The sequence below is a fragment of the Quercus suber genome, unplaced genomic scaffold (assembly GCF_002906115.3).
Source record: "Quercus suber isolate HL8 unplaced genomic scaffold, Cork oak 2.0 scaffold_199, whole genome shotgun sequence".
Lineage (NCBI taxonomy): Eukaryota > Viridiplantae > Streptophyta > Magnoliopsida > Fagales > Fagaceae > Quercus > Quercus suber.
The window spans coordinates 283,796-305,820 of NW_027069657.1; the positions used below are offsets into that span (position 1 = coordinate 283,796).

General features: G+C 35.9%; 1 protein-coding gene and 1 long non-coding RNA gene across 2 annotated transcripts; one reads left to right on the top strand and one right to left on the bottom strand.

The window, feature by feature from the left end:
• Nucleotides 1-13,031: 13,031 nt before the first annotated feature.
• Nucleotides 13,032-16,321, bottom strand: LOC136069945 (uncharacterized). Its single transcript, XR_010631141.1, has 2 exons — nt 15,833-16,321; nt 13,032-13,278 (listed from the first exon to the last, which is right to left on the bottom strand). It is a non-coding gene; the product is annotated as an uncharacterized LOC136069945 (long non-coding RNA).
• Nucleotides 16,322-17,203: 882 nt separating this feature from the next.
• Nucleotides 17,204-21,662, top strand: LOC111998480 (UPF0481 protein At3g47200). The gene is given in 3 exon segments (XM_065779104.1): nt 17,204-17,377; nt 20,189-20,719; nt 20,721-21,662. Coding segments are annotated over 2 exon segments (1,365 nt in total). The 5' UTR covers nt 17,204-17,377; nt 20,189-20,200; the 3' UTR covers nt 21,567-21,662.
• Nucleotides 21,663-22,025: the final 363 nt, after the last annotated feature.

Genomic DNA, 22,025 nt, shown 5'->3' on the forward strand with positions numbered 1-22,025 from the left:
TCAATAGATGTAGGTGTCGAGAATATGTTGAGGAACAAAACACCAGATGAAGAGCAGAAGCTCGATCGATCGACCTAACTGTCGAGAAGCTATCAAGAAGGCATGAACTTTCTCGATCGATCCAACAAGTGTCGAGAAGCTGTCGAGATTGCGATAAGAAAAAGCTTGAGAAGCTCGACAGATAGCTAGGTATCGAGGAGGTGTCGAGCCAACTTTTGAAAATAGTTTTTCGAGAAGTGAAAAACATAGACATGAATGCAATCCAACATGCAACTCAACCATTGATCCAATCAACATATTAAGCTCTCAAAATCAACGCTCAATAGCAATTTTAAGCACATGAATCTAAAAAATACACACACACACTAAACAAGTCTAACCAATTTTATATTTCAAAAACAAGTTAAGACAGTTTAGTGAGCATACATTAACACATGTAAAACCTTGTAACAGCCAAATCACATTGTACCTACACATGTATCAAGAGTAGCAAAGAATATTGCGTGTTGTGTGTGAAAAACATCGCAAGATTGCACAAGTGTATACATGTTATGACGATTTGAGATATGAGAAAATCACTTTAACTCACACGCAATCATAACTGTTTGATGGGGACTATCACCTTCAAGGTACATCCTATAACTCCCACATCTCCTAGAACACACGCTTGCAATCATATTTAAAAGCATTTTTTATCTTTTATCTTTTTATTTTCTTTGCATATTTTCTTTTTATTTAGTATATCATGCATGGGCATATAAGAGAGAGAAAAGAAATACCCATTGATATTTGACATTCCAATTTTGCTATGCTGAAACACACAAATGTCATTGACACTGCACTTTTGCTATGCCGAAGCATACATGTGTCATATTATGATTGGCGGGTAACAGTGGTTAGATGATTATTTATACCTTTCTCTTAGGATTTTCTAGTACTACCCGTCAAAAACAGTGATATGAGTGTTAAGTACAAGATATAACTTAATCTTACTCATCACAAACAAGAGCCACAAAGCTCACTTGCTTAATTGTGCATAGAGATGCTCATCTAAGCTACAAAAGATATAAAGTTTGTTTCAATGGCCATCCAAGGTACACAAGTACCAATGTACACAAAACACACATTGTTTTTGTATTTTCTGGTTTTTTATTTTTTATTTATTTTTATATCAAAAACAAAATAAACAAAAACTGAAAACAAGCAAACAAAAATATGTTAACAAAGCAAAGCATAAAACTAGACTGACTCAAAACAGTAAAGCAAAACACACAAGTAATGCAACAAACAAAAACAGGAGGATAGAAGAAAGTGATAGAATCACTTGGAGCCCTTGTCCTTCCACACCTTGGAAGAATCTTTCCGTTGATTAAACCCTTGAACCGGCGGTGAGGGGGAAGAATTGAAACTGTTCAAGTTCAAAAGGAACATGAGGATTTTAAGAAGATCTCCAAGAGAAGCAAGAGAGAATTGAAGCTGATTCTGGCTTCCAAATGCTATCATGTCGTTGCTCTGTTGAGTGGCTAACCACTTATAACAATTTGGTCGAGTATGACCGACAGCTCCACAATGATGACAGAGATGCTGCTTCTTCTGTTTAGGCTTTTGAGAGTTAGCCTTCTTAACCCTACGGTTTTTAACATCTTTCTTATCCTGTTTAGGGGGTGCTCCTAGGATAGATTTACCCTTGTCTAAGTTCTCACTAGCTAATTAAGTTTTAACATCATTGTTCTTAATTTTGACATTATTAGCAGGAGAAACAAAAACAGTAGCACCAGTAGAAGCAATATTAGAGGAAGAAAGACCATACCCTAAACATGTTCGATCCGAAGTAGATTTCTGAATGCTGAGCATCTCATCCAGCTTTGCACTTGAAGTCCTCTCCAATTGAGCTCTAACTTGAAACAGCTCCGCTTCAAGCTTTTTGGTCTTCTCAGCCAAGAAATTGTTCTCAAACTTCAGCGCTCCAATAGTCTGATTAGCATCATCAAACTTTGTGGACAGCTCTTCACGATCAAGTTCCACATCACTGAGTTTCTTGGTAGTTAGCCTATATAGTTTCTCATACTTCTCAAACAGCTTGTACAATTTCTCATAGGCTGTATGGATATCATCTTGATCATCCATCTTCTCACACTTAGAATCCACCAATTCTTCTTCTTCTTCCACATCTTCAACAATTCCTTCAGTAGGATTGATAATGGCACTGAAGGCATTCAAGATTCCGTCATCCTCAGGCTCAGTGTCACTCAAGGTTGCAGTAAGTGCCTTACTCTTCTCAATGCTCTTGAGATATATACGTGGGACATTCTTGCTTCATGTGACTGAATCCATGACATCCAAAACACTTTGGTCCTGCAGGAACAGTATACTGACCGCCATCCTTAGCATCCTTCTTCCCTTTGTCTTAGCCCTTAAACTGAGAAGAATTGGATTGTTTGCGGTCCTTGTTGAAACTCCTCACATTGGCATTTTTCATAAACTTCTTAAACTGCCTTGTAATATAGGACTTCATGTTGGAATCATCATCATCGAAAGACTCATCTGTGTCACTGCTCTTTGCCTTCAAAGTCATGCTCTTGCCTTTACCCGACTTGCCAATCCTAGATAGCCCTAGCTTGTAGGTCTGCAAGTTTCCAACTAGCCTAGTCAAAGGAATCTTGTCTGTTAAGACATATGTGTTTTCACTTGTTAAGAACATATGTCACTTATTTATGTAAATTGGCTAATCCTTATTGACAAAATGCACTTTACTTATAATTGGGTAGTTCTAGGTGTTTTTAATATTTCAAGAAACAAGGTTTCAAGATTAAGTGTTGAAGTCATCAAGTCTGTCCAAGAAAAACAAGTTGAAGTGCAAAATCATTAAATCTTGACACCTTCTCGATAGCTCCTCGACACCTGTTATCTGTCGAGATTTAAGAAAATCAGAATTCTGATATGATTTCTTGGGATCCGTGAATATGTCTTTGGGCCTTCTTTTCTCCTAACCCTAGACATATAAAAGGACTATTTTAAGAGCCGTTAAAGAAGACACAAGTTGCACAAGTATTGAGTAAACTCTGTTCAAGCAATTTGTGATCAGAGATGAAGTTCTTGACCTAGTTCATATTCTCTGAAGAAGTTGCTATGTATTTGCACCAAAGGGTTTTGTAACCAAGCATCTTCCTGATCTTCATCGTGCAGGATGAACTGAACAACTTTGCAGCCAACCTCTCCTTCTAAGTTGGTGTTTGAAGTTGCGTACTGGGATCTGCGCATTGGTTTGTCACGTACTTGGGAGCCGTGCATCAAAAGGGGGAACTGTCACTACAGATTAAGTCCAATTTGGTATTGGGGTAAGGGTTCAACTGTAGGTTGGTAAAGTACTTGAGATTCCTTTACTTGTAACTGCTTGATTTGATAATAGTGGAGTTTCGGGAGTGGTGACCTGAAAATCACGCGGTGGAGTTTTTGCCGTAAGTGTTTTCCCCATTCGTAGACAAATCACCGTGTCATTTAATTTCTGCTGCATATTTAGTTATTGGTGATTTGTTTGTGCTTCCACGTATTTGCATGATAAATTGATTAATTAATAACTTGGCTAATTAATTAATTGGTTTAATCACAAGGGATCATTCAGTTTGTGGCCTATCAAGTGGTATCAGAGCGGGCACACTCTAATTAGGGTTTAATCTTTGCTGTGTTTGATCCATTTGACCTCTTTTTGTCATGGATAGAGGACATTCGTTAATTATACCTCCTTTATTTGATGGGACTAACTATGCATACTAGAAGGTGCGCATGAGAGCTTTTTTGCAGTCCTTAGATGAAAAGGTGTAGCAAGCTGTAAAGATTGGCTAGACTAAGCCAATGGAAGCGCTAGCCGATTGGGATGAAGCCAAGATCAAGGCGGCAAACTTCAACAGCAGGGCATTGAATGCATTGTTCAGTGCGGTCACCAATGAGGAGTTCAAGAAGATATCCTCAACTGAAATTGCTAAGGAGGCGTGGACCATCCTCCAGACAACCTATGAGGGAACAAAGACTGTCAAAGATTCAAAGTTTCAGAGGCTCACTACAGGCTTTGAAGAAATTAAGATGGAAGAGGATGAGTCATTTGATGAGTTCTATGCCAAGCTCAAGGACATAGTGAACTCAGCCTTCAATCTTGGGGAAACCATCCCTGAACCTAAGATTGTGAGGAAAGTACTCAGATCTCTACCCGAGAGATTCCATGCCAAGATTACGGCGATAGAGGAATCAAAGGATATTGACAAGATTCATTTGATTGAGCTGGTTGGAAACTTGCAAACCTATGAGATAAGATTATCTAGGATTGGCAAGAGTATGGCCTTGAAGGCAAAGAGCAGTGATACAGATGAGTCTTCCGATGATGAAGATTCCAAGATGAAATCCTACATCACTAGGCAGTTTAAGAAATTCATGAAGAATGCCAATGGAAGGAGTTTCGACAAGGACCACAGGCAGTCCAGTTCTTCTTAGTCTAAAAGCCAAGACAAAGGGAAGAAGGATGTTAGGGATGGCGGTCAGTACACTGTTCCTGCAGGACCAAAGTGTTTTGGATGTCATGGATTTGGTCACATGAAGCATGAATGCCCCACATATCTCAAGAGCATTGGGAAGAGTAAGGCACTTGCTGCAACCCTGAGTGACACTAAGTCTGAAGATGATTCCGACAATGAGGATGATGGAATCTTAAATGCCTTCACTGCCACAGTCAATCCTACTGAAGGGATTGTTGATGAAGTGGAAGAAGAAGAATTGATGGACTTTAAGTGTGAGAAGATGGATGATCAAGATGATATCCATTCAGCCTATGAGAAACTATACAAGCTCTCTGAGAAGCATGAGAAACTGTATAGGCTGGCCACCGAGAAGCTCAGTAATGTGGAACTTGATCGTGAAGAGTTGTCCACAAAGTTTGATGAGGTGAATCAAACTATTGGTGCACTGAAGTTTGAGAACAATTTCTTGGCTGAGAAGACCAAGAAGCTTGAAGCTGAGCTGTTTCAAGTTAGAGCTCAACTGGAGAGGACTTCAAGTGCAAAGTTTGATGAGATGCTTAACAATCAGAAATCTGCTTCGGATCGAACATGTTTAGGGTATGGTCTTTCTTCCTCTCATACTGCTTCTACTAGTACTACTGTTTTTGTTTCTCCTGCTAATAATACTGAAATTGAGAACACTGTTGTTAAAACTGAATTAGCTAGTGAGAACTTAGATAAGGGTAAATCTATCTTAGTAGCACCCCCTAAGCAAGATAAGAAAGATGCTAAAAACACTAGGGCTAAGAAGGCTAACTCTCAAAAGCCTAAATAGAAGAAGCAGCATCTCTGCCATCATTGTGGAACTGCTGGTCATACACGACCAAATTGCTATAAGTGGCTAGCCACTCAACAGAGCAACGTCATGATAGCATCTGGAAGCCAAAATCAGCTTCAATCCTCTCTTGCTCCTCTTGGAGATCTTCTAAAAGCCCTCATGCTCCTTTCAAACTTGAATGGTTTCAATTCTTCCCCCTTACTGCCGGTTCAAGGGTTCAATCAAAGGAAAGGTTCTTCCAAAGTGTGGAAGAAAAAGGACTCCAAGTGATTTCATCACTTTCTTCTATCTTCTTGTTTTTGTTTATTGCATTACTTGTGTGTTTTGCATTTTCTTAGTCAGTCTAGTTTTATACTTTGCTTTGATAACATGTTTTTGTTTGTTTATTTTTCAGTTTTGTTTATTTTGTTTTTGATATAAAAATAAAAAAAAATTGAAAAATAAAAAAAATACAAAAACAGTGTGTGTTTTGTGTACTTTGGTACTTGTGTACCTTGGATGGCCATTGAAATAAAGTTTTCTAAACTTTGTATCTTTTGTAGCTTAGATGAGCATCTCTATGCACAACTAAGCAAGTGAGCTTTATGGCTCTTGTTTGTGATGAGTAAGATTAAGTTATCTCTTAAAACTTAACACTCATATCACTCTTTTTGACGGGTAGGACTAGAAAATCCTAAGAGAAAGGCATAAATAATCATTTCACCACTATTGCCTGCCAATCATAGTATGACACCTGTATGCTCCGGCATAGCAAAAGTGCCGTGTCATAGACACCTGTATGCTCCGGCATAGCAAAAGTGCAGTGTCAAAGATATCCATATGCTTCGGCATAGCAAAAGTGCAATGTCTATGCTTAACATGTTGGGTATTTCTTTTCTCTCTTTTATATACTCATGCATGATATGCTTAAAAGAAAATATAAAGCAAAAAGATTAAAATGCTTTAAATATGATTGCAAGCGTGTTTTCTAGAAGATGTGGGAGTTATAGGATGTACCTCGAAGGTGATAGTCCTCATCAAACAGTTATGATTGTGTGTGAGTTAAAGTTATTTTCTCATATCTCAGATCGTCATAACATGTATACACATATGCAATCTTGCGATGTTTTTCACACACAACACGCAATATTCTTTGCTACTATTGATACATGCGCAGGCACAATGTGATTTGGCCATCACAAGTGTTTACATGTACTAATGTATGCTCACTAAACTGTTTTAACTTGTTTTTGAAAAATAAAATTGGTTAGACTTGTTTAGTGTGTGTGTGTATTTCTGGGGATCCATGTGCTTGAAAATATTTTTTGAGAGATGTTTTTGAAAGCTCAATATGTTGATTGGATTATTGGTTGAGGTTCATGTTGGATTGCATTCATATCTGTGTTTTTCACTTCTCGAAAAACTGCTTTTAACTGCTGGCTCGACACCTCCTCGACACCTCCTCAACACCTTGGTATTTGTCGAGCTTCTCAAGCCTTTTTCTTATTGCAATCTCGACACCTCTTCGACACCTGATGGATCGATCGAGAAATCTCCTGTCTCCTTGATACCTTGTCGATCGATCGAGTTTCTGTTCTTGGTTCTGGTGTTCATTCCTCGATACATTCTCGACACCTATAGTTGTCGACGTGCATTTTCTCGACACCTTCCTCGACAGTTGTCTCGACACCTCTCGACACCTTAGCTGTCGAGAATTATTGAAGCTCCTATATAAGCTTCTGTCGCAATCTGGTTCTCATTTTCTCGATCTGTCCGCGGCTGTTCATCTCCCAAACCCCTTTTTCTCACTCTAAATCTTCAATCCACGTGATTTTCGGCCCTTCCTTGCTTCAAATCACTTGGTATGATCTCTTTTTCCCTCATTATTTATGCATTTCATGTTTTGAATCTTAGGTTTTGGGGTTTTTGACAATTTTTGGGGTTTTTCAAATTAATGAGTTTTTCTTAAAATTTTGGGATGCGTTTTCCTTTAAATGTGTTCAAAATGTCATCCATTGCATTTCATGTGCATTAGAATGGTATTTACATGCATTTAGATGTGTGTTCTATGTTTGTGTGCTGATAAGATTGGATTGGGCTGAGCCCATGATGTTTTTCCTTTGCATGTCACATGTTCATGCATTCCCCATGCATACGTACTCATTGTTCAATATATTTGATATATGTGAATTGTTTTGGGACTTTTCTGGTTGTCTCCTTCTCTATCTCTTTCTCATTCTGGTTACGTTAGTAGTGTCTATGGCACCTAAGCGTAAATCCATTCCGACTCGAAACCCTCTGCGTTCTGGAACTTATTCATCTTTTGATTCTGCTCCTCTTAATCTTTGGTTCTGTGATGGTGATGCCCATAAGGCATTTTCGGAGAACTTTTCTAGACGAGGTGTTCATTTGGAACACTAAGTCATTTTAACGGACTTCGCCGACACTGACCTTCCCTCTGTCATTCATAATAGGGGATGAGAGTCACTGTGTGACGTCCTGGTCAGTTGTCCTATCGTGCTCATTCAGGAGTTTTACTCCAACATGCATGGGATTAATCGTTAAGTACCTCTCTTTTTCACTCGCATTCGAGGTACGTGCATCCCTGTCACACCACAGTTAGTTGCGGATGTGCTTAGGGTTCCTAGGATAGAGTTTCCTAAATATCCTTCTTATGAGCGTCTGTGGACTGTGTCCAAAGATGAGCTCATCTCTGTTTTTTGTGAGCGCCCCGCTGATTGGGGTGAACATTAGTATACATCATGTAGACCTTTGCTAAAGGTCCTAGATTCTTAAACATGGTGATGACTTTTGTACTCCATCCACTCTCTCACTACAACTCCATCACAAAGCCTCGTGCTCGATTTTTGTTATCTCTTCTTGAGCATCTGACTATAGATTTTCCTTCTCATTTCATTCTTTCTATCATAGATGTTCATTTAGATTCGGCGTCTCGTGATAAGCTCATCTTTCCTTCCGCTATCACGAGGATCTTACGCTATTTTTCTATCCCTTTTCCTGTGTCCGACCACTTCACACACATTTGTGCCATAGATGCCGCTACCGTAAAACGTAGTAAGGCTCAGTTTAGGTCGAGACAGATGGATTCCACTCCTCCCTCCCGTTCAGCTCCATCCAGATCTGCTCCATCTACATTTGCTCCTTCTTCCTCTATGGGCGATGTATCTCTTGGAGACATCATGGCGCAACTGCAGCGCATGGATGCTCGCCTTGATACACTCTCCACTGAGTTGTATCAGGTGAATGTTCATGTTGGTCGTATTGCACGACGGCAGGCAACCATGGGCAGTTTTGCTTCTGAGGCTACTCCTTCACCACCTCTTCCAGCGGGTTCTGACTCTGAGGATAATGATGATGATGGTGATGACGATGATGCTTTGGATGATGATGGAGTTGCTAGCTCTACTGATGAGATGTCTACATGACACTCTACCCTTTATCACTCGTGACAAAAAGGGGGAGTAGTTTTGGGTTATGAGAGTAGTCATCTTAAGGGGAGAATAAGTGTAGGACATCTTTGTTAGGGAGAGTGTTGATATTTGAGGGATATAGTGAGGTTATGATGTATCTTTTCTTTTCTTTCTTTTTAGATACATTGTTTTTGTACATTAGGTCTTGTGACCACTTTTACATACATTGTACTTATTTTCTCTATATATGTGGATGTATGTTTCTCTCACCTTTCTCTACATGTGTTGTTTCTTTTCTATCTTTATACACATGATTCTTATAGTATGCAATCTATTATTTCTGTTTCACACAAGATGCCTTGATGAATTTTGTTTAAAGTGTTTCAGAAATACAGATTGTCAAAGTCTACTTGCCATAAACTCTATTCTTACAAAGTTTTTCAAGGGTTTGTGATAGGATAGATTTTATTGTATTCAACAAGTGAGTATGAGTTGAGTGATTTATGACTTCTCTCATATGTTCATTTGTTTATTGTGGTTTTGTCACGGATTGCCTAAGAGGGAGATTGTTAAGACATATGTGTTTTCATTTGTTAAGAACATATGTCACTTATTTATGTAAATTGGCTAATCCTTATTGACAAAACGCACTCTACTTGTAATTAGGTGGTTCTAGGTGTTTTTAATACTTCAAGAAACAAGGTTTCAAGATCAAGTGTTGAAGTTATCAAGTTTGTCCAAGAAAAACAAGCTAAAGTGCAAAATCATTAAATCTCGACACCTTCTCGATAGCTCCTCGACACTTGCTATCTGTCGAGATTTAAGAAAATCAGAATTCTTATATGATTTCTTGGGATCCTTGAATATGTCTTTGGGCCTTCTTTTCTCATAACCCTAGACATATAAAATGACTATTTTAAGAGCCGTCAAAGAAGACACAAGTTGCACAAGCATTGAGCAAACTCTGTTCAAGCAATTTGTGATCAAAGACGAAGTTCTTGACCTAGTTCATCTTTTCTGAAGAAGTTGCTGTGTATTTGCACCAAAGGGTTTTGTAACTAAGCATCTTCCTAATCTTCATCGTGTAGGATGAACTGAAGAATTTTGCAGCCAAACTCTCATTCTAAGTTGGTGTTTGAAGTCGCGTACTGGGATCCGCGCATTGGTTAGTCACGTACTTGGGAGCCGTGTATCAAAAGGGGGAACTGTAACTACAGATCAAGTCCAATTGGGTATTGGGGTAAGGGTTCAACTGTAGGTTGGTAAGGTACTTGAAATTCCTTTACTTGTAACCGCTTGATTTGATAATAGTGGAGTTTCGGGAGTGGTGACCTGAAAATCACCCGGTAGGGTTTTTACCGTAAGGGTTTTCCCCATTCGTAAACAAATCACCGTGTCATTTAATTTCCGCTGCATATTTAGTTATTGGTGATTTGTTTGTGCTTCCACGTATTTGCATGATAAATTGATTAATTAATAACTTGGCTAATTAATTAATTGGTTTAATTACAAGGGGTCATTCAGTTTGTGGCCTATCATTGTCAATATCCTTTGATTCCTCTATCGCCGTAATCTTGGCATGGAATCTCTCGGGTAGAGATCTGAGCACTTTGCTTACAATCTTGGGTTCAAGAATGGTTTCTTCAAAATTGAAGGTTGAGTTCACTATGTCCTTAAGCTTGGCATAGAACTCATCGAACGACTCATCCTCCTCCATTTTTATCTCTTCAAAACTTGTAGTGAGCCTCTGAAGTTTTGAATCTTTAACTGCCTTTGTACCCTCATAGGTTATCTAGAGGATGGTCTATGCTTCCTTGGCAGTTTCAGTGAAGGATATCTTCTTGAACTCCTCATTGGTGACTACGCTAAATATAGCATTAATGCTCTGCTGTTGAAGTTTGCTGCCTTGATCTTGACTTCATCCCAATCGGTCGGCGCTTCCTTTGGCTTGGTCCAACCAATCTTTGCAGTTTGCCACACCTTATCATCTAAAGACTGCAAGAAACCTCTCATGCGTACTTTCTAGTATGCATAGTTAGTGCCATCAAATAAGAGAGCTATAATTAACGACTGTACTCTATCCATGACAAACAGAGGTCAATGGATCAACACAGCAAAGATTAACCCTAATCAGAGTGTGCCTGCTCTGATACCACTTGATAGGCCAAAAACGAATTGACCCCTTGTGATGAATTAATTAATTAATTAATTAATTAGCCAAGTTTAATTAATTAATCAAATTAACATGCAAATGCGTGGTAGCACAAACAAATCACCAATAAACTAATTATGCAGCGGAGAATAAATAACACGGTGATTTGTTTACGAATGGGGAAAACCTGACGACAAAAACCCCACCGAGTGATTTTCAGGTCACCACTCCCTAAATTCCACTATTATCACAACAAGCGGTTACAAGTAAAGGAATCCCAGTACCTTATACCAACCTACAGTTGAACCCTTACCCCAATACCCAATTAGACTTGTTCTGTAGTGACAATTTCTCCTTCTGATGCACGGCTCCCAAATACGTGACTAACCAATGCGCAGATCCCAATAAGCGACTTCAATCACCAACTATAGAGAGATGTTAGCTGCAAAGTTTTTCAGTTCATCTCACACGATGAAGATCAAGAAGATGCTTGGTCACAAAACCCAAAGGTGCACATACACAGCAACTTCTTCAAGAAGAGATAAACTAGGGCGAAACTTTGTCTCCGGTCACAAATTGCTTGAACAGACTTTGCTCAATGCTTGTGCAGCTTGCGTCCTCTTTGACGGCCCTTAAAACAATCCTTTTATATGTCTAGGGTTAGGAGAAAAGAAGGCCCAAACACATAAACACGGATCCCAAGAAATCAGATCAGAAATTCTGATTTTGTAAACCTCGACAGATAGAAGTTGTCGAGCAGGTGTCGAACACACGGGCTGAACAGCTTTCTAAACCTCGACACATACTAGCTGTCGACTTTTAGTAACTTTGCACTTTCAGCTTGTTTTCTTGGACAGACTTGAAGGCTTCAACACTTGATTTTGAAATACGGTTTCTTGAAGTCTTTCAACACATCCTAGATCTACCCAAATACAAGTAAAGTACGTTTTGTCAAGGGATTAGCCAATTACACAAAATCATGACATATGTTCCTAACATGTGAACTACATATGTCCTAACACAGAACACCTCATCACCGCATTAAATGCCCTTTACCTACTGCTCTGGCCACATTAATGAGGATAGGACTCCTAAACAGTGTTTCTCCAGCTATCAAGATCACTGTTACCTTTCGGCAAGCCAAATGTACAGAAATATCTAACTAGTCTACCTAACCACCCTACATGTGAAAGGTTAGGATGTATTAAGAAACCCTATTTAAGCTGTAACCTCCCTCATTAATGTGGATGAGAAAATTTGGTAGAAACAAGCTTGTCTTTAATGCCTGAAGTGTACACAGATAAGAAATATGAACTTTGTCCTTGAAAGCTTACCTGAGGAACAAACTTGTTAAAATTACCAACGTTGTATAATTTATCTCACTGGTTAAAATTCCCATCTATGCTTGGTTATTTGGACTAAAATTCCCACCTCTACAAATTCATTGTAAAATCCAATACAAAAGGACTACGGAACTTACAAAATCCATTAATTTTTAAATTTCATGCTTGGGCCTTTTTGTACAATGAAGGATTTGAAATTCCGTTGTTTGGATATCTAAATTTGGATTTGGATTTAAGATCAATAAAATAATTTTCCCAATTATTATTTTTCTAAAACTATCTACATTTTAATTTTAGTAACATTTATGAACTAAATATTGAATTTCATTCATTTTTAACTAACTATAACATTGAAAATATTTAATCGCTAACTATTGAATGCATCACATTCAGTGCATCACATGAGTTAGTGATTAGTAATCTAAAAAAACTAAAGATGTTTAATTGTTAGTTGACCTTATAATACTTTGTCACATTACTTTCAAGGTCTAACAATTTTCCACATTATAATGATTTTATTTATTTATTAAATCACGAAATACCTTTAAACCCTACCAATCCCTCTAAAAGATGCAAATGATGCAAGTTAACATAGCGTCACTCACACACTTGATCAGAACTTGCATATCATCATAGCATCCATGGACCATGAGATTAGTCTAGGCATATCAATTAACATTTATCTGCAAACTGCATCCATTGTAATCACTATCAATGAAGAGGTCAATGATGTCTGTATTACATTGAATATTAACGTTATTTGTATTATATTGATCAATGTAATCATGTGTTAGAAATTAATTAAAGAACCAAAGGTACACCATGTTTTGCTACATTTACATATTTACACATCAATCTGACGAAATCAAAACATACACAGTAAGGTATTCAATCCCTAAAAAAGAGTTACAATTCTCAAATCTCTAAGTACAACACACTTCTGATGGTTGATGCTAAGATATTCATGGCACTCTAATAACCTGAAGCTATGATAATTCCCATGCTTGTCATTGCCAGCACCCATGACATAGTAGAGGTGTATGTGTATCTAATAAACATGACAATAGGAATAAGGACACAAATTAAAAATAAAAACACAAACTTAAGCAAGTAAACTAAGTTTAACCACACTTAGTTCCTCTTATTTGACTTAAGAAAGAACCCAAAGTATAATAATTCTTGCACTATTGTTTATATATATATATATATATAAGTATGATTTGTATTGTTATATAATTAAATTGGCTCAATAAAATATATAGTCCAAAAGTATAGTTAATAGGACCCAATTTGTTGAAGGCATAGATTATATTGTTAGAAAGTGATATTTCTTCAAATTGATATATCCAAAAATTAATAAGATAGGCTCACAATGGACCCTTGCATCATGACTATGAACCAAATGCATATGCAGAAATGAAAAACAACAAATTCTTTTTTTTTCCCCCTGAGAAATGATTGGATTTATGGAAATAAAAGGCTACCCAATTACAAAGCCAATTACATCAAAGCAGAAGCTACTAGCAATATTCAACTACAAGAAAATTGACAAGAAGTTGCAAGATGTGAATATATATTAAAATACAACATTTAGAATTTAATCCTTTACACAAAACAATAGTACTGTGTAAGTTAAGGCCAAAACAATAGGTAAAGTGAACAATAGGTCCAAACAAGATCTTAATGACCTCCCAATTGTCAATAACTTTGTTTCTATAAGCACAAGCTTTTGAAATTTTCTATTAAAAAAAAAAAAAAGACAAGCAGTGAGTTAGCACAATTGAAACAAAACTATTGAAATCTAATAATTTATAATAGCAAATCTCAATAAATATTGTTCTCACAAAAGACCACAGTTTAACATAAAATTCTAATAGTTTTAGAACTCGTTTGCACTTTGCAAATAGTTGTCAGGCCTTCCAAACATACCCTATAATTTTCAAACTGAAAGGCCATCACATTGTAACCACTTAAATTATTTACATTTGAAATCTGCCTTTTGCAAAACTTGCATTTTCAACATTGTTAGTCAGGCAAGGAATCCACAAAAATTCAGTTTCATAAAAACTTAGACTAACACATTAGTAACAAAATTTTGTATTTTAAATTTTACAGCTACAATGTTTTTGACTACCTTTACAACCCCTACAATCAAAATAGTACACATCAAAGCAAATAAACAAATTGAGAAACCCAGCAAATAAAGCAATTGAATCTTAAATTCACGGATATTACCACAGTATGTAAAATATAATCAGAAAAATTCAATGCCCTAGTGCAAATGGCCAATGGCACTCCCTTAACAGTATAACAAGAGGAAAATAAAACCAACCCAGGTAGTATAACATAACCTAAAAAACAGACCAACCAGTTCCAAAATTGCGAATACAAAGAATACCCCATCATAGTTTAAGCGAAAAAAGAGTCATAATTTGGGACCATACCTTGGCATAAGCACACATTGCGATTAATATAAGGGAGAAAAAATATGAAAGAACTGCGAAGAAGAGAAAAAGAGGATGTTGGATTGAGATGAATTGATATTATCTACATATTACAATCGACACAAGCTATTCCTTAATGTTGGATTGAGATGAATTGATGTTATCTACTCAACATTACAAATATATTTCAAAGCTATTCCAGGGTTAAGCAAAGCCATCAAAATGCTTATTAGACATCAAAAAAAAAAAAAAAAAAGGTTCTGCCTGTTCTACGGAAACAAAAGGAACCAATTACATAAATGGCACTCCCTTAACAGTATAACAAGAGGAAAATAAAACCAACCCAGGTAGTATAACATAACCTAAAAAACAGACCAACCAGTTCCAAAATTGCGAATACAAAGAATACCCCATCATAGTTTAAGCGAAAAAAGAGTCATAATTTGGGACCATACCTTGGCATAAGCACACATTGCGATTAATATAAGGGAGAAAAAAATATGAAAGAACTGTGAAGAAGAGAAAAAGAGGATGTTGGATTGAGATGAATTGATATTATCTACATATTACAATCGACACAAGCTATTCCTTAATGTTGGATTGAGATGAATTGATGTTATCTACTCAACATTACAAATATATTTCAAAGCTATTCCAGGGTTAAGCAAAGCCATCAAAATGCTTATTAGACATCAAAAAAAAAAAAAAAAAAAAAAAGGTTCTGCCTGTTCTATGGAAACAAAAGGAACCAATTACATAATTAGCACTAGGCAGTTTTCTTTCATCGCATACTAGGCATTGATACAAATCTAACCACAGGACAAACTTTGAAATCAATGTAGTTATACACAAAGCAAACATCTTATGTTAAACTAGTCAAAAGTTATCACCACTGTCAACCAAAAAGTTATCATGCATTAAAATACATAGCTCATAGAGGGATTTCATCAAACAATTCATTGCATTTCAATTAGACCAACTCGAAACTCTAAAAAATATCTCCAACAATTTCTTAACAAAACTGAACCAACCCATGCTTAACAGTAGATACAGACCCACCTAGAAAAATCCAAATGAAACCCACACAACTCAAATACAAACAAAAACAGAAATACATACAAACCCAGTATGAACTTAGATAGGCTAAGAGAGACAAACCTGAACACCATGGTGGTTGCGGCTTTAACATTGTTGTCGCAGCTTGAGGCAGTGAAGACGCGAGCGTTGTGTGAGGATTTCCCAAATTCCACAGTTAGTGAAGGATTTGAAATCAATAGATTTGGAACTTGAATTCTACGATAGATTTGGGTCAAATACAAATTCTTCTCTTATTAAGTTACCCACCCAAATCCAAATCCTAAACAAAATCCCATTGCATCGAAATAGACCAAAAGAAGACTGAGGACTCTTCCCCACCCACCCCATACACAATACCCACAAGAAACTAATAAAGAAAAAAGGGAAACAAAACAATAGTAGTGAGAATAGGGTTTTATCATTTTGAATATACTTACCTTTAACAATATCAAAATGATTATGATCCTTTATAGAAACCTTCAATTCTTTTTTAGAAAGAAAGAAACCTTTACTAGAGAATGCAAGAGGAAGTGAAGAACATGAGAGAGGAAGAAAAATCGGAGAACGCGTGAGAAAAGAAATTGAGAGAGACAATTAGATTTTTTTTTCTTTTTAGTTTATATACACTGACTTGCTTTGCTAGTAACCGGTTTCTACTAAAATTAAATTAACGGCTAAGATGATAACAATACCAAGTTAATGGTTCAGATATGGATGGGTACCGTACCCAAAAAAAGAAAAGAAAAAAGAGGTACAGTAGGATGACCCGTTAATGAAATGCTTATCCACACATAATTTTCTAATAAAAATATTTTATTACTTTTTTTAATCTAATAGTGGTATGCAAATAAATTTGTGCAAACTACATTTTTCATCGTCTCATTTTTCTTTTTAATAAAAAAAAAAAAAAAGAATTTACTAGTCCTCAACTTTTCATCCTAGAAACCAAGCATCATGAGTAAAAGTTAAGATCTTTTCTATTACTCACTTTTTTTTCCTTCATATTTTAATCACTGACTTTTTAACACCCAACCAAACGGATCCATAATGCAACGTGTATATTTCTCTTATAGGTCACACCCGGGTCCTGCATTCTGTGTGATTAAGATGTAAGTGAATGAGGTCATGTGATGTTTACTAAAAAAAAATCAGGTCACGTGTGTGTGGATCATATTTCTCGTCACAAAGACTAAAAACAAGTCAAGATAACGTTAATCATTCATGGGGTGTGGCCCTTCATCTTGACCGTTTGTTTTCACAGGCCAACTTGTGAAATTGAATAGTAACAACCTTAATAATTGTTGCCCTGAGTGAAAAAAGACATTGGCAATGGTGCTTGTTAGTTGTGACCAATAATGCACAGATTAATGACAAGTAAATGAGATAGTTGTATGTATGTCAGAAAAGACGTCATGATTATGACGTAGAGAAAATAAGGGTTGGGGGGTTCACTCAATAAATAGGAGGGCAAGAAGGTTTTGAGAATTGCTATGAAGTGTACAGAAGTAGAAGATTGTTTCTTAGATATGAGTGAGAAGAGAGAGACTCAAACAGTCCTAGCCTTGCTTCGTTGGACATGATCTCTATCATATTCTGGTAGTTTTTTCTCTCAAGCACAATTTGCAGGTTCTTTTCTCCATCCTTTCTGTTCAAATAGAATTTGCATGGTTTTTTAGTACATCGTTTCACTTTAATTTTGTTCTACAATTTAAAGTTCGCCAAATACTGATAATCTAGTTTATTTCTTATTTTTTATTTATTTTTTATAATTTAGTAATTTAATTGAGTTCATATTTAATAATTTTAATTAAAAAATATACAGTTTAAGGCTGGTTAATTATATTTTATAGTTTATACTTTCTAATGTGGTTTTTTCACTCAACTAATTAACTTCCTCTAACAAGTATTAGGAGAAGCTAATCTCAAATAAATAAATAAAAAAGTTTTAGGAGATGATTTTTTTTTTTTTTTTTCTCGTTGGAATGTAGATTAGTTCAGTCACTTCAATATAATATATGAGCATGACACTGGAATATAAGAAGGAAAAATACTAGATAAGAATTATATAGAAACTCCAAATATCAATTTAATTTGATAATTAAAAACCAAAAATATTTTTGAATTATCAAGAAAATTTGTCCAAATCACCAACCCCACCCCCACAGCCCACAAGCCCTCCCTACTCTGGCAGGCAGGCAGTCAGTTGCTTAGCTAGTGTCTCAACCTTTTCGACCATCCCTCCCCTCCCCACCCACCACCCACCTCATCTATTAGGGTATTTGATTTAAACTGGATTTGTCGTTATATTGATGTCCTTTTTTATGGTGGCTTTCTATAGAAGTCAAGCTTGGAAAATATTTTGATGAGCATTCTTAAGTTAATGCAACCTAACACTAGAAAATAAGAAGTTTTTTAGAATATATTTTCTAATTCAAAATATTTTTAAATGGAAATATTTTTATGTGCAAAACAAATAAAGTACAAATTTTTTTTCCCATCATGTGAGGGGGAGTTGGCATATGGCAAAACGGGTCAGAATTTGTTAACTGACCCGTAAAATACCTAACCTCAATTTTGAGTTAAAAACATATATATAAAATTTAGAAATGACTTCTTAAACTATTTAATATATATATATATATATATATTGGTGAGGAAAAGATAGAAAAAGCTACCATCTAGATGTAACAAAAATTTTTTTTGTTTAGTGTGTGTGGAGATAACTGCAATATACTACTAATTTTATAACTTGAACGATTTTTCACCTATATTACTAAACCCCCAAGTACTTTGTACATGGAGAAGTGTTAATTAATCTACAAAATTCTTGTCATGAGCAACTCTGTAGGTAGTGGGTGTTAGTAGTTAGTTGTCCCCTCCTCCTCCCCCATATCTTAAATGATTTTCGCTCCCGATTCTTCTGCAACTCGATCTTTTGACTATGATATATTGAGCTTCAAGGATGCGTCTCCACACATAGTATGCATCTGGTTTCTGTTACACCACCATGAAGGAGCATAATGCAGAGTACCTAGCCTTGCGAGCTTGGTGTAGTAAGGTATCGGTGTTTTATAGAATTCACATGTCCCAAAAGCTTAAGAGCTTATTAGGTACATGTGTTTAAATAACATGTTTGGTATGATTATTTTTTAGGGTATTTAAACACTGAATTTAAAAAGCTTCTCATACCAGTTTTCAGGTATCAAACAACATTGCTCAATGACATTGTTGTAAATAATTAGAAAATCGTGGGACCCTTTCTCCCTTGCACGCTCTCTGCTTCTTCTCTTTTTTCTTTTTTTTTTCCCTCTTTCTCTCTTGCACGTTGTCTTCTTCTTCTTTTTTTGGCCTCTCTTGCACACTGTCTTCTTTCATTGCTGCTGTGTTGTGGGTTGTGTTAATTTGATATGTGGTAAAGTTGTGTTAAGTTTGGTTGAGCCTATGATACCGTTTTTTCGTTTGTTTATTTCTTTTTTCTTTTTTTCTTTGCCACTCACATGTATAATAGTAACACAAATAGTTTAAGAATAGTAGGTACCTACTTAATGAAAAAAAAAACCAATTGGTTCCATAGTTTAATGATAAAGATCAATCATTATAGAGCCAATGCCACAAATGTAAATCTATCGTATTTATACAAAAAGAAAATTAATAAGAATAAGAGGAAAAATGCTTGATTAATTTGCAAAAAAAAATACATGGTAGAAATATAAATTTTATTTCTTCAAAAAATAATTATAAACTGTATTATAGAAAATACAAATATTTCATTGTGTAAGGACCTTCGTCTAAACATTGTCTGACATATGCACACTATGTTATTGATTTATTCTCAAAATAATAATAATAATAATAATAGGTGAATAATTCTCTTATACTAACGTGATTTTGTAGCTTCCTAATATCGAAGTTACTTATTTATTGAAGATTTTTGGACTCTTTACATTTATTAGCACAAGATAGTGCACATATCATCACTTATTCATGTTGTAATTATGATGTCATAGAATTTCTCATGAAATAATTGTGATGCCTACATATTTTCTAAGATTTTGTGGATACATTGATAGTCGGAGTTTTGGGAAATTTGAATCATGAATATCTCTCTTGAAAATATTAGGTTGTGACAGTTGAGTTACAAAATTCTTATTTATATTTTATAAGTTTAAATACATGAATCTACATGCAAACATAATTGATACACAATTTAAAATTGGGGTGCAATTAGAATCTAATTTGGATTCTTGGTTAAATTTTCTCTCAACTTTTCCTTTTATATTTTATGTAAGATTTCCTTGACACCCTCTAAACTATTAGATCTAAACTCTTTTTGGTTTCAATTTCAACTGAATTGGCTGCAAATGGTGCCTCTCGGAGTAAGTTTTGGAGTTAGTGATTGTATTCTAGTGCTAATGATTGTTGTTTTTTTATCACTAGGAAAAGATTGCCATGCCTACCAGTTACGCAGAAGAGACCATCATTGACATATCACTATTTAGGGAGCCTAATTGGGACCCGGATTGTTGCATCTACAAGGTCCCCAAAAGACTTCGCAATGTAAAGGATGCAGCCTACACTCCAAAGCTTATTTTAATAGGCCCAGTTCATCACATCAGGGAGGAACCGGAGAACATGAAGATCGTGGAAACTCTGAAAAAAAGATATTTCAATATATTCTTTTCCCGAACTAAGAAAATCAGAGATGATTTTGAAAAGATCGTCGAAAAAAACAAAGATAAGATCCGCCATTGTTATGCTGAAGAGATCACTCTACCTGAAGGGAAAAATTTTGTGGATATGATTCTCCTGGATTCTATCTTTATCATTGAGCTTTTCTTGAGGAGTACTGAAGCTAAGGAAGAAGGAAAGGATTATATACTAAGTAAACCGTGGCTAAAGTATGGTATAAGGCAAGACTTGATATTACTCGAGAATCAGGTTCCATTTTTTATACTTGATGAGTTATATTAAGATTTTGCAACGTCTACAGGCTATCAAGCTTCTTAATTTTCTTACGCTTGCTTGTAAGTACTTTTTTAACAGCGAGGAGATCCTGGATATCCTATTGAAGAAGAAAGTAAAACATTTCACTGATTTGCATAGATATTTCTTCCAACCACCCGACCCACCCAACCAGAAACCTGGAGATCCTATTGAACATCGACATAGTGCAACAAAGCTGGATATGGCAGGATTGATATTCCAAAATAGGAAAGAAGAAGAAAAAAATAGAGTCAATAGACACTTACTTCAGGTAGAAATCCAAAAAGGTAATAAATTGTTGGAAATATTTCCATGTTTCAATTGCTCATGGCTCTTGCATTGCTTACCATGCTTGAAAAAAATTCCTTTCCTGGAGAGTATGCAAACTCGCTTGGTAATCCCACACTTTGTGGTAGATAACAAAACTGAAGACCTTTTTCGAAATCTCATGGCCCTCGAGCAGTGTCATTATCCAAAAGAAGCTTACATATGCAATTATATCTTGCTATTAGATTTTCTTATCAATAGTAAAGATGACGTGGAGTTGCTTGTTGAGCAGGGGATTATTGTTAACTCGTTAGGTAGCAATAAAGCAGTTGCCGACATGGTTAACAAACTTGGCCATGAAATTGTGGAAGAAAATTCCTATTACTATAATGTTGCCGAAGATCTTAATAAGTACTACCGCAACTGGTGGAATCAAAATATGGAATCCTTGAAAACTGTTTATTTTCGGGATATTTGGAGAGGAACGGCAACTGTTGTTGGGATCATAGTCCTTGTGGTAACTGTCATGAATTTCCTTAGGCCTTTTGTGTTCAAGCATATTTAAGCTTTGTTTCTGAAATGTTATCATATTAGTTGGAACTTTGGCATTGCAAGTGTTGACTTTAAAATTGTCAATAAATTTTGTTTGTGTTATTATTTCCTTTCGAAAAAGTTCTACTTTTGTACTTCAACTTTTGGATGCTCCAAAGTCCAAACTTTGTTTCAGAACCGATCTAGAGTTCTTATTTTCCCTAAAGCTTTATCCTCTCTTTTCACTTTAACATCAGATTATATTACATTTTACACCAATAATTGCATTCTGCTGCTGTTGGTAAGAGTGTAGAAGAGTTTCTACGAATTAATTTTTGACAGAAAAATTATGTATCTGAGAACATCGTTAGCAACCTCAGATTAATGATCCACTTCCACTCCTTAGGAATGTCCAAGAAGATTAAATAGGGTGAGTTGACCCTCAAACCAATGATCCACTTCCACTCCTTAGGAAGAAGTGGAAGGTTAGTTG